The sequence below is a fragment of the Oryzias melastigma genome, linkage group LG12, assembly GCF_002922805.2.
Source record: "Oryzias melastigma strain HK-1 linkage group LG12, ASM292280v2, whole genome shotgun sequence".
Classification (NCBI taxonomy): domain Eukaryota; kingdom Metazoa; phylum Chordata; class Actinopteri; order Beloniformes; family Adrianichthyidae; genus Oryzias; species Oryzias melastigma.
Genome location: NC_050523.1, coordinates 13,028,212 through 13,041,470, shown reverse-complemented (window position 1 = coordinate 13,041,470; position 13,259 = coordinate 13,028,212). Strand labels below are relative to the sequence as shown.

At 40.0% G+C, this 13,259-nt stretch overlaps 1 protein-coding gene across 3 annotated transcripts in view; it reads right to left on the bottom strand.

The window, feature by feature from the left end:
• Positions 1–13,259, bottom strand: part of unc5c (unc-5 netrin receptor C) — a 117,054-nt gene that overhangs the window by 10,332 nt on the left and 93,463 nt on the right. For 2 of the 3 annotated variants that reach the window (XM_024299102.2, XM_024299105.2), the window contains exons 6-10: positions 11,378–11,545; positions 11,010–11,174; positions 7,934–7,990; positions 5,421–5,612; positions 3,536–3,898 (exon numbers count right to left, since the gene is read on the bottom strand). In XM_024299102.2, coding sequence (XP_024154870.1) covers positions 3,536–3,898; positions 5,421–5,612; positions 7,934–7,990; positions 11,010–11,174; positions 11,378–11,545 — 945 coding nt within the window. The remainder of the gene's footprint in view (positions 1–3,535; positions 3,899–5,420; positions 5,613–7,933; positions 7,991–11,009; positions 11,175–11,377; positions 11,546–13,259) is intronic. The other variant, XM_024299103.2, reaches the window with a different exon arrangement.

Sequence of the window (13,259 nt, the reverse complement as noted above, 5' to 3'; positions counted from 1 at the left end):
TTGCAAGTCAAACCAGGTCAAAATGACCAATCAGGGACTTGTATTTGGTAGTGACGTGTGATGAATAATTGATCTTTTAATTCATTGAGCAATATTTGTAAGAGTTTAACTTCAATATTTCGTACTAAGCCTCTTCTAAATGTAGGTGGCACACATGAGCTAATAAACAGTAGAAAAAAGTCAAAGAAGAAGAAGCCCCTCCTTGCTTGTCCAGTGTGAACACTATGGGCTATACTTGTGTTCAAGAATCACATATCTGGTGTATTCATAAAGGTTACACAAAACAAATAGACTAGAAAGGCATTTTCTGCACGTTAATTGAGCAAACTAAAGAGAATACAGTGAAAACATCCTTGTCAATGCATAATTTTATTGAGAATGAAGTCTTCACCCACATTAATGTTCAGAATCTAATTTAATATTTTTAGACCGAGTCCAGTTTTGTACAGTTAATCTAATCTGAAAAACATTTTTATGTAGTGTTTTAGATTTTTCAGAAACTGAAGCTACAACAAAAACTTTGTTTTTTTGTTTTTTTTCTGATGCATGTTCCCTTTATTACAGATATCCAAAGATTATACCACAAATCAAGTTGCCACTTTGCTCAACCACTCAGAAACTTTTTTGAATCTTATAGAAAGATAAACTGTCACTTAAAAAGTACAAAAAATAAAGCTTTTAATGTAAAACATTTTAGTAATAAGTATGTTTGTTGAAGCCATAACTGCAGCTCATCCGTTAAATAATCATACTCTAAATGCCTTTCCTTTATTTTTGAATGGGACATAAAAACAGCCTAAAAACATCCAGTAAAAATGTGTTTTTGTTTGATCAAACTGGGCACAAGCTCTAAGTCACATGGGAGATGACTCCTGACCAACTGCTGCATGCTGAGGCAAACTACCAGCCACAGCTTCATCCGACAGGAATTCCCTCACAGATTTCATTTTTCATCTGCATGAAAAAACAGGGAGAATGATTGGAGAAGTCGTAGAAAGCTGATTGTTATCTGTCTCGGAGTAATAATGGCAATGACCTTCACTTGCTCATAAAACTACCGCTACACTTTATTGCCTTTTTCCTGTGGAACCAGAAAATGATGCAGCATATCATTTCCAAAATCAATGGCGTCTCACCTCTTCATCGCATTCCCATATTGTGGAAGCCAACATGATTTACATTTCTCCATCTCACATTGATTTGATATGATGTCCTGTCAGAGATGTGTTTTTTAATAATATTATTTTAGGAAGCGTATACCACAAATTCCCTCATGAATAAACACACCGCGCATTTCCCTCGGGAGGGAATTTCTTCAGTAGTTCATTGATTCCTGATGTCCTTGTAGTGAACTTTTCAAAAAGTGACAGACAGCAAACCCGTGAGGCAATCACAACTCTGCCACCGGGACGTCTGACACTCAGCGCCACTCCAAACACTAAATCAGTGAAAAAAACCAAGAATTTCAAAATGTAAAATACCAAACAGTCACGCTGACATTACCACAAAATATTTCATTACTCCGACTCACAAAGAGATCAAACATCAAATGCGCTTCCCTCCCCTTCTGCCCATGTAACCTGATGAGATGACGGAGCTCAACCAGCAGCTGAGAACATTTCCCAGGTATCAAAAAAATATGAAGAAATGTGAGAAGCCTGTGTATCCTTTAATGTCACAGCTAGTTTGTCTATCGACATGCATCTGTGGCGTGTTACTTACACGTATTTTAGGTGAAGACAGCACGGCTAATGTAAGCTGCCTGAAACTAGAACAGCTCTTACTTCAGCTTTCTAGTGCAGTCACCCCTAGGTATCCATCAACTCTTGTCACACCGTGCACTGTCGATATGCTGATAAGTTGCACATGGCTGTGCACAATACTTCAAAGACACATCTGTTTCCATGTTTGCTAGTGCAGCTCAGGAGCTGTGGTCTGCAAGTGGAAAATAATACCTAATTTGCACTTTATCATTTAAACAAAACGATTTTTTTAAATGAATTAACATAGCATAAGTAAATATAATCTATACATTTTAAAGTTTAAAGTTGTTTGATGTAAAAATAAAATAGTTCTCTATCCTTTTATTTAGCGTGATGTCATTATATAAAAAAATCTAAAGATATGTCTAAGGTTTTTGAAAGTATGCCTTCAAGTCTGGAAAGAGATGATTAAAAGACTTCCACTCTGTGATCAGAACATTTGAAACCAAACTAGTTTCCACCAGTCCCTTCTTGTGGCATCTCTGCAGAATTCCTGCAGCTGGTTTTGTCATCTATAATCAGAACAAAAGGAAACTCTGATCCAATGTGAGAGTTATTTTGCTTTTTTTTGTTTTAGACACATATGAAAGAAGGGTAAATGTACTCGCAAAGCAAACTTCTTTTTACAATTATACCAATGATAAAAAAATGACATCTAAGACCTGCAAAACCTGCACTTTTTTTCATATATAAAAATTTCTAAATGCTTTTTGGTTGTTGGTGACAGCTCGTGGTTTGAGATGTTAGCTGTCAGATACTTCCTGCTGATGGTAGATTGATAAACGAAGGAGATACGACAGTGGTTTGCGGTTGGGATTGATCAGACAATAATACCGATCCAATCTAGCACCAGCTGTAATATCCTGAACCACAGACAGAGACTTCCTTGATGTTGCCAGGCAGACAGTCGGCTTATTAAGTGTTTTTTCATTCATGTGACCTTTCAGGAAAACATTTTGGCCTGCGATCATCAACACCAGCATGCTAGAGCTGAAACAAGACCAACCCTTGAGGAGCAAAAGAGAAGGAGCGGATAGCAGATGTCAACAATCATGGACACAACAGGTTTTATGACCAGCTGGAATCAAAAGATGCAACTTTACATCAATGTGCATCTTTAAAAAAGGTTTCAGTTGAAAAAAAAGTGACAAATGTAACCATGAAAACTTAGAAAAGATATTTTCTCACTGCTGTGACAAAGTCAGTGCCTGTATGTAAGGAAGGAAGTTGAAGACGCCAGCGGATATTGCATCTAGAGGCAATCGCAGAAAATAAAAAAAAAACTTCCTCCTCGCCAGAGGATCCTGCCTCCAGTCTGACTGGACTTAAAGATCGTGGCTTTTAGGGTCCAGAACAAAGCCCGGGGAGTGTAAACAGGAGGGCGCCAGCGGGAGTCTTGCACGCACTTCTGGAAGCGAGTGTGTGACTGACAAACAGAGTTGAGGCCCGCGCTGAGTGAAATCTACAGCTTTTCTTCTCTCTTTTTCTTTGGACGCCCTAAACTATTTGTTTTTCCAACTGGTACACCACAGAAACTATTTTTTTTTTGTTTGCTGTGAATTTTACTTTGGATTTTTTAAGGTGGGCTGGTTCTGTTGAGGGAGAATTATGTTTTTATGTAGAAAAGAAAAACATAATTTATTTTTAAAAATTGGAAAAGCGTAAAGTTATTCACGATTGTTGAGTCATCTTTGAGAAATGAACCCTAAATTTTCTATTTTTGCCAACAATATTATTTAACCTGGAGTTTGTTGCACTGTTTAGCACCCCACCTGAGTTAGGCACAATAAGTTGTCCACCCTGGGAGCTGAAGGAGCCCAAAGCGGTGCAAGATGGATCTCTTGTGCGCAGCAAAGTCTGGCTCTGTGTGCGGCGGCCCATCGTGCTGTCGCTGTTGTCCAGCAGGCAGTGTGGCAGCTTAGGCGACAGTTTGGAGGAAAATTCTCCCCCGAGGTCATCCTGTGGGGTCACTAAACCTGAGGAGTTGTAAACCTTAATCTTCAGGTTGGGGAGAGGCTCCAGGAGAGGCGAGTTTGTCATGGGGATTTTGTCGGCCACGTCGTGGAGGGCGTAAACCGGGCCGCGGTACATGGCGGCCGCTGAGGTCAGGTCAGGCGGCGCCGTTAGGAGATCAGCTGAGAGAGAAAAAGAGATGAGAACAAGAGGGTCAATAAAATAAACTTTTAGTACCAATTAGCAAAGCTGCAGCCTGGCTTTACTCTTCTGTTTTTCAGTCATTAGAAAAGACTCATCAAGACCTGAAGCTTAATTCCTTCAGAGGAATTCCAGGTGCAGCTGGGATCCATGAGGAGCAGATGGCATCACTAACTTGGAGTAAGCACCGTAAGCAGACTATGAAATGAATGTTCAACATCTATATAATGAAAAGGATTTTTAAAAAATATGCCTGTGGGATGGGATTTGAAAGGAAAAATCAAGTTATGAAAGATATTTAGATTTTGTTGTATTTTCAGTATTTTGTAAAACATCCAAATTCTACAATTTAAGGAACCATATGGTGCAGTTTAATCAAACAGAACAGTCCTTAAAGCTTTAAAGTTTGGACTTTATATAAGATTTTTTTGATGAATTAAGACACATTCAGTGGGATTATTCTGCTTCTCTGATGTCTCACTCTTCCTCATCAGGAGCCACAATTCTAAATGTAATTACAGCTAAATATGTCACTAAGAAGCTGTCTGACAACACTTTAAAAATGAGGAATAGTTTGGTCTTCTTTCAGCAGAGTGAGTCTTTTTAGCACTTTTCGCACATGAACACCATGTTTCTTACTTTCACAAGCTTTCTAAGCAGTGAAAAAAGCACATTAACATTTAAATAATAATTAATGTTTGCCGCTGGAGCGATTTAAGCCAACATTTTTGAACTGATTACTGTCACTGGTTGCCAATGTCAGAAAATTAAGTTCTATGTGGCAAAAAAGGTTTCAGAAATTTCTGAATATTACTGTTTTCTTGTGTTTTTGCCATTGAGGATGCTGTTTACAGCTAGTGTTTTTATAAATTATATTATTGCTCTGTGTAAAATGAAAGAAAACACAAAAGTGACTTAGGACATTTTTAGTGATTTGTTTATTAAAGTTGGAGTTGGAGTTTATTAAAGTTGGAGCATTCCTAAACTTCCAATTCTAAAAAACTAAATATTGTTCAGTGTTTTATCCACTCAAGGCAATGCTAAGATGAGTAGGGGTTAAAACTTCAGTTTAAAAAGTACTACTATATAGAGAGGAAGTTAAAATCAGTTTCCTTCTTGACAAATGTAGTTTTACTAAAATAGACTGAAAACTTTTCCTAGAACTTTCAGGAAGTTTTCTATGTTCCGTCTTAACTATAAAAGGAGAAAACATTGAAATAACATTAATAGACATTAATAAACCTATTTGATAGTATAAAGCCTTGTTGCAGCAATCATTTAAACACTTTTTTGTAATCTATGTAAATGAAATTGTATATTTTAAAATGTTTTAGCTACATGGATATTTTAACTTTTTAAACTACACTACATTTGATCTTATACATCTGCATTTTTGTCTAATTTAAACTGAGTAAAATGTGTTTTTTACTACATTACTTGTGGGTGCTAAAAAAAAATAATATGACATTTCACTAGATACACCAATGTTTTTCTCCTCCCGACCTTTGCGGGCGGTCTTTATGCTGACTGGTTGGAAGCCTCCGTTGAGGGCGGAGGAGTCGAGGATGTCGGAGCTGAAGTCCCGGTGGTTCCTCCTGTAGACAAAGAGCGCCACGACGACAGAGATGACCAGGCACATGATGACCGCGATGACGATCCCCACATATAGAGCGACGTCGTCTGTACTGGGAGCCACTGGGGGATAAAATGAGAAACAATGAAGGAAGAAAAGTCTTGTTTTACATCAGAGTCTAACCAAGCTGGAAGAGCAGCACACACAGTCGGACACTGACATTTCAGTGTAAAATGAGATGCAGTCAACATCATCTTCAAACTGAGATCTAAAGACTCCAAACTTTATATGGAGAGTTAATTCTGCAATTTACAAAGCTGTGTCTTTGTGTTTCTTGGTAGAAGCTGTGCTGTTTTATGTGGAGGCTGTAAACAAAGACCCACAAAGACGACAATTAGCAACAAAATACAGATGATAAAATCTGAAGAAGCAGCACACGGCCGCTGTAGTGAAACCCAGTGCCTCTTTTCAGATCCAGATCAAAAGTTGTGAAGACAGAGATGTTAATGGCTTCATCTCTCAAATTACCGCGCTCCGTGTTGGAGTTCAGAGCCGGTCCTTCTTTGTTCTTACACATAGCAGATAAGATCTAGGCATAGCTTGGATTTCTCAAAATTGTCTTTCATCTCTGCCTGCCTCCCAGAGTTTTTCTGTCCACCTTCCAGCTGGAGAAACCTCTGTGATTAGCTGGTCTGGCATGGACAGACACATGCGTCTGCGAGCAGCCCAGACTCCAACAGGCACTCATTAAAGATCCGGCCTTTTAAAAGACGCCGTCTGACAGGCTGAACTCGCTGTGATGCCTGATAAAGAATGTCCTTCAGTGTCACCAGTTGACAAATGGGGAAAAAACACGCTTCTTTCAAGGTAATGAAACGCTGCGGGCTTGTGGGAGCATGTGGATGTACATTGTTGGACAGGAGTGGAGCGCTGCTCATGTCACCAGATCATTCAGGAGACCAAAGCATGCAAATGCACACTTGTTTGAAAGAGAACAAAGGCATTTAAAAAAAAAAAAAAGGCAAATTCTCCCCGTTTTAAGATGTAAATTTCACAGACTCTGCAGCAGATGGCAGTATCCCCATAAATCTAATGAATTGAAGACATGATGGCTGAGGATTTGTGTAAATTAGCCTGGTGTCTCTTGGTTGCAGATGGCATTCATGTGTCTCCTGTGTTCGCTTCCACAAAGAGCAGCGATGGAAGAAAGCAGCAGCAGGGATTTTTTTCTGACCAGAGAGAGTCAGAAAGATAATAACAAACTTGCTCCACCTCCTCCACATATATTTGAGTCAATGTTTGTTTCAGAACAGGATTCGTTTACAGCAGACAGTGAATTACAGAGTAAGTAAAGTTTTCCTGCCGTCTATTGCATATCCGCTACTTCCTTCAGGCTTATGGAAGTCTAAATGTAGCTAGGACACCTCTATCCAGCCCTGACTGGGACACCCCATGAAAGATGCACCCTCTTGTTGGTCCTCTGATTCCTCCTTAAACAGGAAACAGAGCAGGGAGCCAATGATGAAACTCTAAAAATGTCATTTCACTCTCTGCTCCCTGCACCAAGCAGTTATTCAACACGCATCCCCTCAGTCGAGCCATCTTCTATTCAAGCTTTGATGAAGAAGGCAGCAACCTGTTAAGTGTGTGCATTAAAATGTATCACCAAGATTAATATATTCCTTTGAACGTCAGCCATTATCAGAAAAAGAGAGGTACAAAAATGATCACTGAGGACTGCGCTTGCTGTGAGAACCAAAAAGGAGGGAGAAATTCTAAGAATAAAGAAGATTTAAACACTGCTTTGTGAAAAACACGAAAACACATGATGTTTAGAATATTGCAATATTCTCCTGGGTGAGATTGAATCTGTTGCAATTCATTCTGTGGCAAATGCAAAGCTGGATAGGTTCAAATGATTACATTTACATGAAACGTTTGGCCATTTGTTCTCAGTTTTTTTCTTTGTGTTTTTTCAAACATCTAACAAAAATGTACAAATTTGTATTAAAATAACATGACTTCACTTAAATTTTCCTTAATTCCACTTCATGTTTTAGCCTTTATTTATTATTTTTTGCTTCTCAAAGTTCTCCTTTAATAAAAAAAGACAGAACATCTGAAACTAAATTTAGTGGTTAGGATGCAGAGCAGATTCTGAAATACTGCTCTATGTGGGGATGCATTATTTACTTTTATTTCAGAGTGCCAGCCAGCTGCATAGATGAGAACATTTGTTTTTTTTCAGAAGCTGTAACACTTTGTAATTTTATTAAAAATGCTCTAATTGTTCCCGTCTGTGGAGCACTTTGAGTACAACAGAAATCCAGGAAACTTGAACAAATGCAGCACATTTCTAAAACACTTATTCGAGACAACACGGAGAGTGATGGTGGAAATAAAAAAGAATAATAAAATAAAAGAACAAAAATAAATGACTCACATGAACTCCCCAAATCATTCTTGCCCTTTGCCTCAGAAGACTTCGGATTCAAGGAACCTTTAAAAAAAAAAAAAAATGGGGAAGGGATGCAGGAGAGGTGAGGAATGGGGTGAGTATAGGTGATGGGGAGATGGGGGGGTTGAAAGAAGAGGGATGATGAAAATCAAATTACCAACAGAAAAACAAACTCAACAAATGAGACAGCAACAGACTCGTGAGCAAGAGCGATGACACGGGAAAGTGATCTTTCTTGATTTGGAGCCTTCCTCTCCAAATCAGTGCTTGGTGTATAGAGATGAATGAGAAAAGCAAAGTGAAACGTGGACATTCTGTGAGGGAGTGGTGCAATCCATCAAGAGGGCTTAGTGCCTCAGCAGCAGGACGGATGCTGGCAGGTTAGGGGAATGGAGGCGCTGATAAAGTGTGGGCTCCAGCAGAGTCAATAGAACCTACAGCCTTGCATCTGTCACTGCAAAGGTGCGATGGAGGGGTTAGTGAGCCAGATAAAAGGAATGATTATGTTTGGGAAGCAGGGAGCGGATGAAGGCTGAGGGACGGCGATTTGAAAAATTGGACACGTGTGATTTGGAGATTTGAGAAGCACGCGGAGAAGAAGGCTTTCCGGTCCCAACTGAGCGTTTAAGAGCTTTTGTTGCAAGTAGACAGTCGAGGACACACAAGCGCGCGTAATATTCACTCTCCCTGGGACATCCATAAACAACTATACAAACAATGAAGTCCTTATTGGAAAGGGAAAGCGCCACAGGCAGACAAGTGGACTGACAAAAAAATCAATGGCTTGATAGATGGGGTTGGTGCATGCAATCAGGCATTGAGGATGCAGCGATGGAGTAAAGGGGAGGTGACTGTAAGGGCCAGTCTAACTGATGGCCCTGTGGAACCCATCCTGTAGAGTTTCTATACATCCTGATTGAATCTACAATAACGCCAGAGTAAAAGCATGCTTCAGTGGGCGAGCTACAAAGAAAAACTCAAAGCCCTTGGAAGAAAAAAAAGATTTTTCTTTCCTGACATCATAGAACAGGGAAGGAAGTCTAGATCCCAGAACAGGAAATCTTTGTTTCTGTTTTAACTCGTCGCACTTTTTTTTAGCTTTAGGGGAAACAGTTTGTTATCTGAAAATATCAGAAAAGTTAACTTCTCAGCAGTCGGTTTATGCAAACCGAATGTAAGTCAAGCAGTGTTAATGTTTGTTTCTTTGACAGAGCAAATAACAGAAGTGAAGCTCATTTTTATCTGGCAGCAATAAACCGCATCTGTCCTCCCCTCTCAGCAGATCGATATGTCAAGAAGATGTCAAATCGAAGTTACCAAAGAAACATGGAGGAAGACAGACCACATGGGGGAGGGCACAAAATATGCAGACAGGTCAGCTTCAACAAACTGTGGAAACTAGAGTCGTCAAAAGTTAGGAAGTTCTCAGAGTGCAACCTTTCTAGATCCATTTGAAAGTACTTAACAGTGTTAAACTCAACTCCCCAAAGTCACTGACCGCCTAAATGTGATAAACAAGCTGCAAAGTAAATTATAAAACAACTCTTTCCTTTATATCTCAGGTAAGTTGTGTTTCTACAAGCGAAAGCCCCTTGCTTCTCCTCCAGGCCGGGGTCATATCAAATTCCTTTTCGGCAGATTTCTGCGATGGATTGAAATGATTAAAATAAATTCAAACAAGTGAAAATAAGATCAAACTGCAACGGAATCCAAAGACATGTGTTTGCTCAGATTCAGCCCTGCACTAGAGGGAGCAGATCAGTGGTCCGAGGTGAGTTCAGATTGCACACAACTTCCATTCCCAATCATATTTGCCATAACGTGAGCTTTTAGATAATGGGCTGTTCTCCTAAATGCTCGTGGAAATGGTCATTAGCATTGACGTAAGTGGCTTCACCCTCTTAGCTTCTCAAAAAAAAAAAAAAATCAATCCCTGAAATGATCCTGAATCCATATCATTATGGCTTTATATTCTCGGCAAACTAACCATCAATCCGCCGACAACTACTGCTTTCATGAAAAATGGTGAGCACGAGGGCAAGGAAATGTGAGGCGCGCACGTGTTTTCATGCAAACAGATGAAAACCCTAAAATTATGCTTAAAAGCATATATTATTTTTGACATTTTCTGCAAATGCAAATGCCGGAATTTACTTCAAAAGGGAGAAAACGGATCCCTTTTTGCACATATTGATCACCAATAAGATGTCAATTGCACTGACACTTCACAGATGGTAGCGGGTCACGATCCGGTGCCGCCACGGCTCAGATCAGCTGCACAAAGCATTTGCCAGCTGTATCAGATTTAAGACGTTTACCAGCCGAGCCTCTGTTATATCATTAGTGTCACAATCACCATCTGTAATAGGTTTTACACTCGACTGAAGCGCCTGTGACAGTGATTGGCTCTAACACCTCCAAAGATGTTTATTGGAGAGGAATTTTATTAAACTAGGCAGAGTTTAACTCGGTTACTGTGCAATAGTTGCAGCTCTTTGCTTTTAATCCTCTCCTTCTTGTCCTCAGACCAGCCCCGAGCTTGTGCTGGTAGATGACGTTTGGGAGGGCTTTAAATACTTAACCAGTTAACAGAGCAGTAAACACAAACACATCAAAGCATCTATGAACACATTAAAAAATAAAGACATGGCTTTCAGATTAAATGAACTGTGCGGTTGTATTCAACATGCAGGGAGAGGAGCGCTGAACAGTTCCGCAAAATCGTTTCTGGCTGCAAAACAACCAATAAAAGAAACCGTTTTTTCATGTCCTTTGAAGACATTGTGGGGCGTTAGCTATTAAGTACTCGACTATAGCGCTATTGAAACACACTTTGATATTATAATAATATAAGTCTTAGCGTGGTAGCTTGCATTGAAAGGTTTCTGACACAAGAAGTTAAAAAGTATGGAAGACGAAGTGAGCAAACTGAGCGACGTGTTCGGCTTGGAAACGCAGCATGGTGATGAAAAAGAGAGCAGTCAAACCCCCGGTCAAAGGGTGAAGAGATTTCTCTGCTCGGCGGGTCAGAGACAGTAGCAGAGGATTAGGCGGTACTCACTCTGCATGCACAGCCCATCCGTGCAATTCTTAGACTGGAGCACCGTGCCCTCACAGTCCTTCCCTCCATTTTTGGGAGCCGGTGCGCCGCAATCTCTCCTCCTCCAGTGGGTGCACTCTGTCCCACATGTGGACCACTTACTCCACTCTGTCCACAGGCCATCCACTATCACACCGCCAGCAGGACACGCAATAGGGATTGAGAAGATGGAGACAAATGAGTGAGTGGATTAGGACAGTGGTTTGAGGCAGTGAGATTGGAGACACGTGAGCATGGAGGCACTAGATGTAGAACGCATCACATTTGAGGTAGTTAGTTGTGGTGCATCTACCCCCAATATAAGGACACGCTGTCACGCCATTGCATACCTGGGCAGAGAGGATTACAGGGCAGTTTCTGGATGCCTTGCCCTTCACAGATGGCGCCTCCGTTGAGAGGCGCAGGGTTAGTGCAGCTGCGCGTGCGTTTCTGGTAACCACGTCCACAACGGCTGTTGCACACCGACCACTCCGTCCACGTTGACCATCCACCGTTCACTGCAGAAAACCAGAACTCTTAAATGCTGTAATGCTCATTTCATTGAAAATTCTTAAACAAATAAGTGACAAATGGTCTCCAATTTTAGACGGTAAATCTCAAATAGCCTCTCAGTAGAAGTGTCCTTAACAGGAATCTCCTAGACATGTCGATTTGTGCAGAAACAGTTTGTATTTACAGAGTTTGTGTGTTTCCACCCTGACATCTCAGGTCATTACTTGGTGGTGCAGCCAGACTGTAAATCGTGGTCAGATTGCTGCATTTTCCATTCACTGATTCCCTCTAATGCTTCTCTTCCCTCTCTCATCCATCTCTGTCAGGGACTAAATCCAGTGCAGAGTGACACCAGGGCTTGTGGCTGAGAACAAGTCTGTGGCATTTGAGATGGTGTAACAGGGCCTCTCCAAGTTTCAAAAGTGACATGCTTATGAGTGAAGTCCAAAATATTGAGCTTGTGAAGAAGTTGGCAAAAGCTCAACATCTTTTTTTGTTTTTTTTTCACCGTATGCTCTCTGTCCTCCGTGGATTAAGGCTCAAGCTTCTTTCCACTCATTGTCTCTCCATGGCCTGTTTTTGTTAGCAGCTCCTGTTTCCAGTGTCATTGATGTGGTTTTGGCGAGAAACACACAGTCTATCCCTCTTTTTTCTGTTGTTATTTCACCAGTGGTATCACAGACAACTCTCCCTCATCCTTTGGGCTTTCTCACACTGCTGTGTGGGCCAGTATGAATGCTTTCACATGCAACACAACTGCACTTTAATGTGTGAGAGTCCCGTCTTCCAAATGAAAAAAAAAAAAATAAAAAATGGAGCTGACATCAAAGATCTTTTTTGATGCTTAATCCTAACAGACTGTGTTAGTGACATGAAAGTCTTGCAGAGACACTTGTGCCTGAAATCTTCACTGTTATATTTCTACATCATCCTTACAGCGATCCCCTAATGGTCACATTATTTTCTATTCACACACAAGTGTTGAAATGGGAAACAAACAAAACAAAGACCCACTAAAGAGGTTAAACCTCCTAAAACTCTTGAATTATGAGTTAAGTGGTGTTGCCAGCGCTTTCCAGCAGCTTTGAGCTACTTCTGATTCTGGTAACTACGGCGGCCCTGAAGGGCAAATCACACCAAAAAATCTCTCAATGCAAAAACATTTTAATGATCACGACAATTAAAAAAGTAAAACAAATAATCTAAAAAAGATAAAATATATAAAGAAATATAGCATGTGACTGGAAAAGGTAGGTAGTGTGGGAAGTTGCTGATTGGACTGTCGCTTCATGTCAAATAAAGTTTAATTGAAATGATGGACAAGCATCATTATCCAATCAGCAATACCCCACAGCACTTACCTTTTTCAGTTTCTTGTTGTGTTTCATTTTTTTTAACGTTTCACATGGATTTCTGGAAATCACTTTTGTTTTACCCAACATTTAATTTTTGGAATTTTCTTTTGATTTATATTTTCTAAAGTGGTTTCTGTGATTATTTGTCTTACTTTTTTATTTTTGTGATCTTTAATATGTTTTTGCTTCGAGTGATTTGGTGCTGTTTCGTCCAACATTTCATTTTTATTTCATATTGATTTCATTTTTTGTAACCCTGTTTTGGTTTTTGAATTTTTGGTTTTGATTTATAAAGTGTAGCATTTTTTATCTTATTATTTGTTTTGCTTTCCCTTAAAGGGACATTGAAGTAAGAAAACAAAAT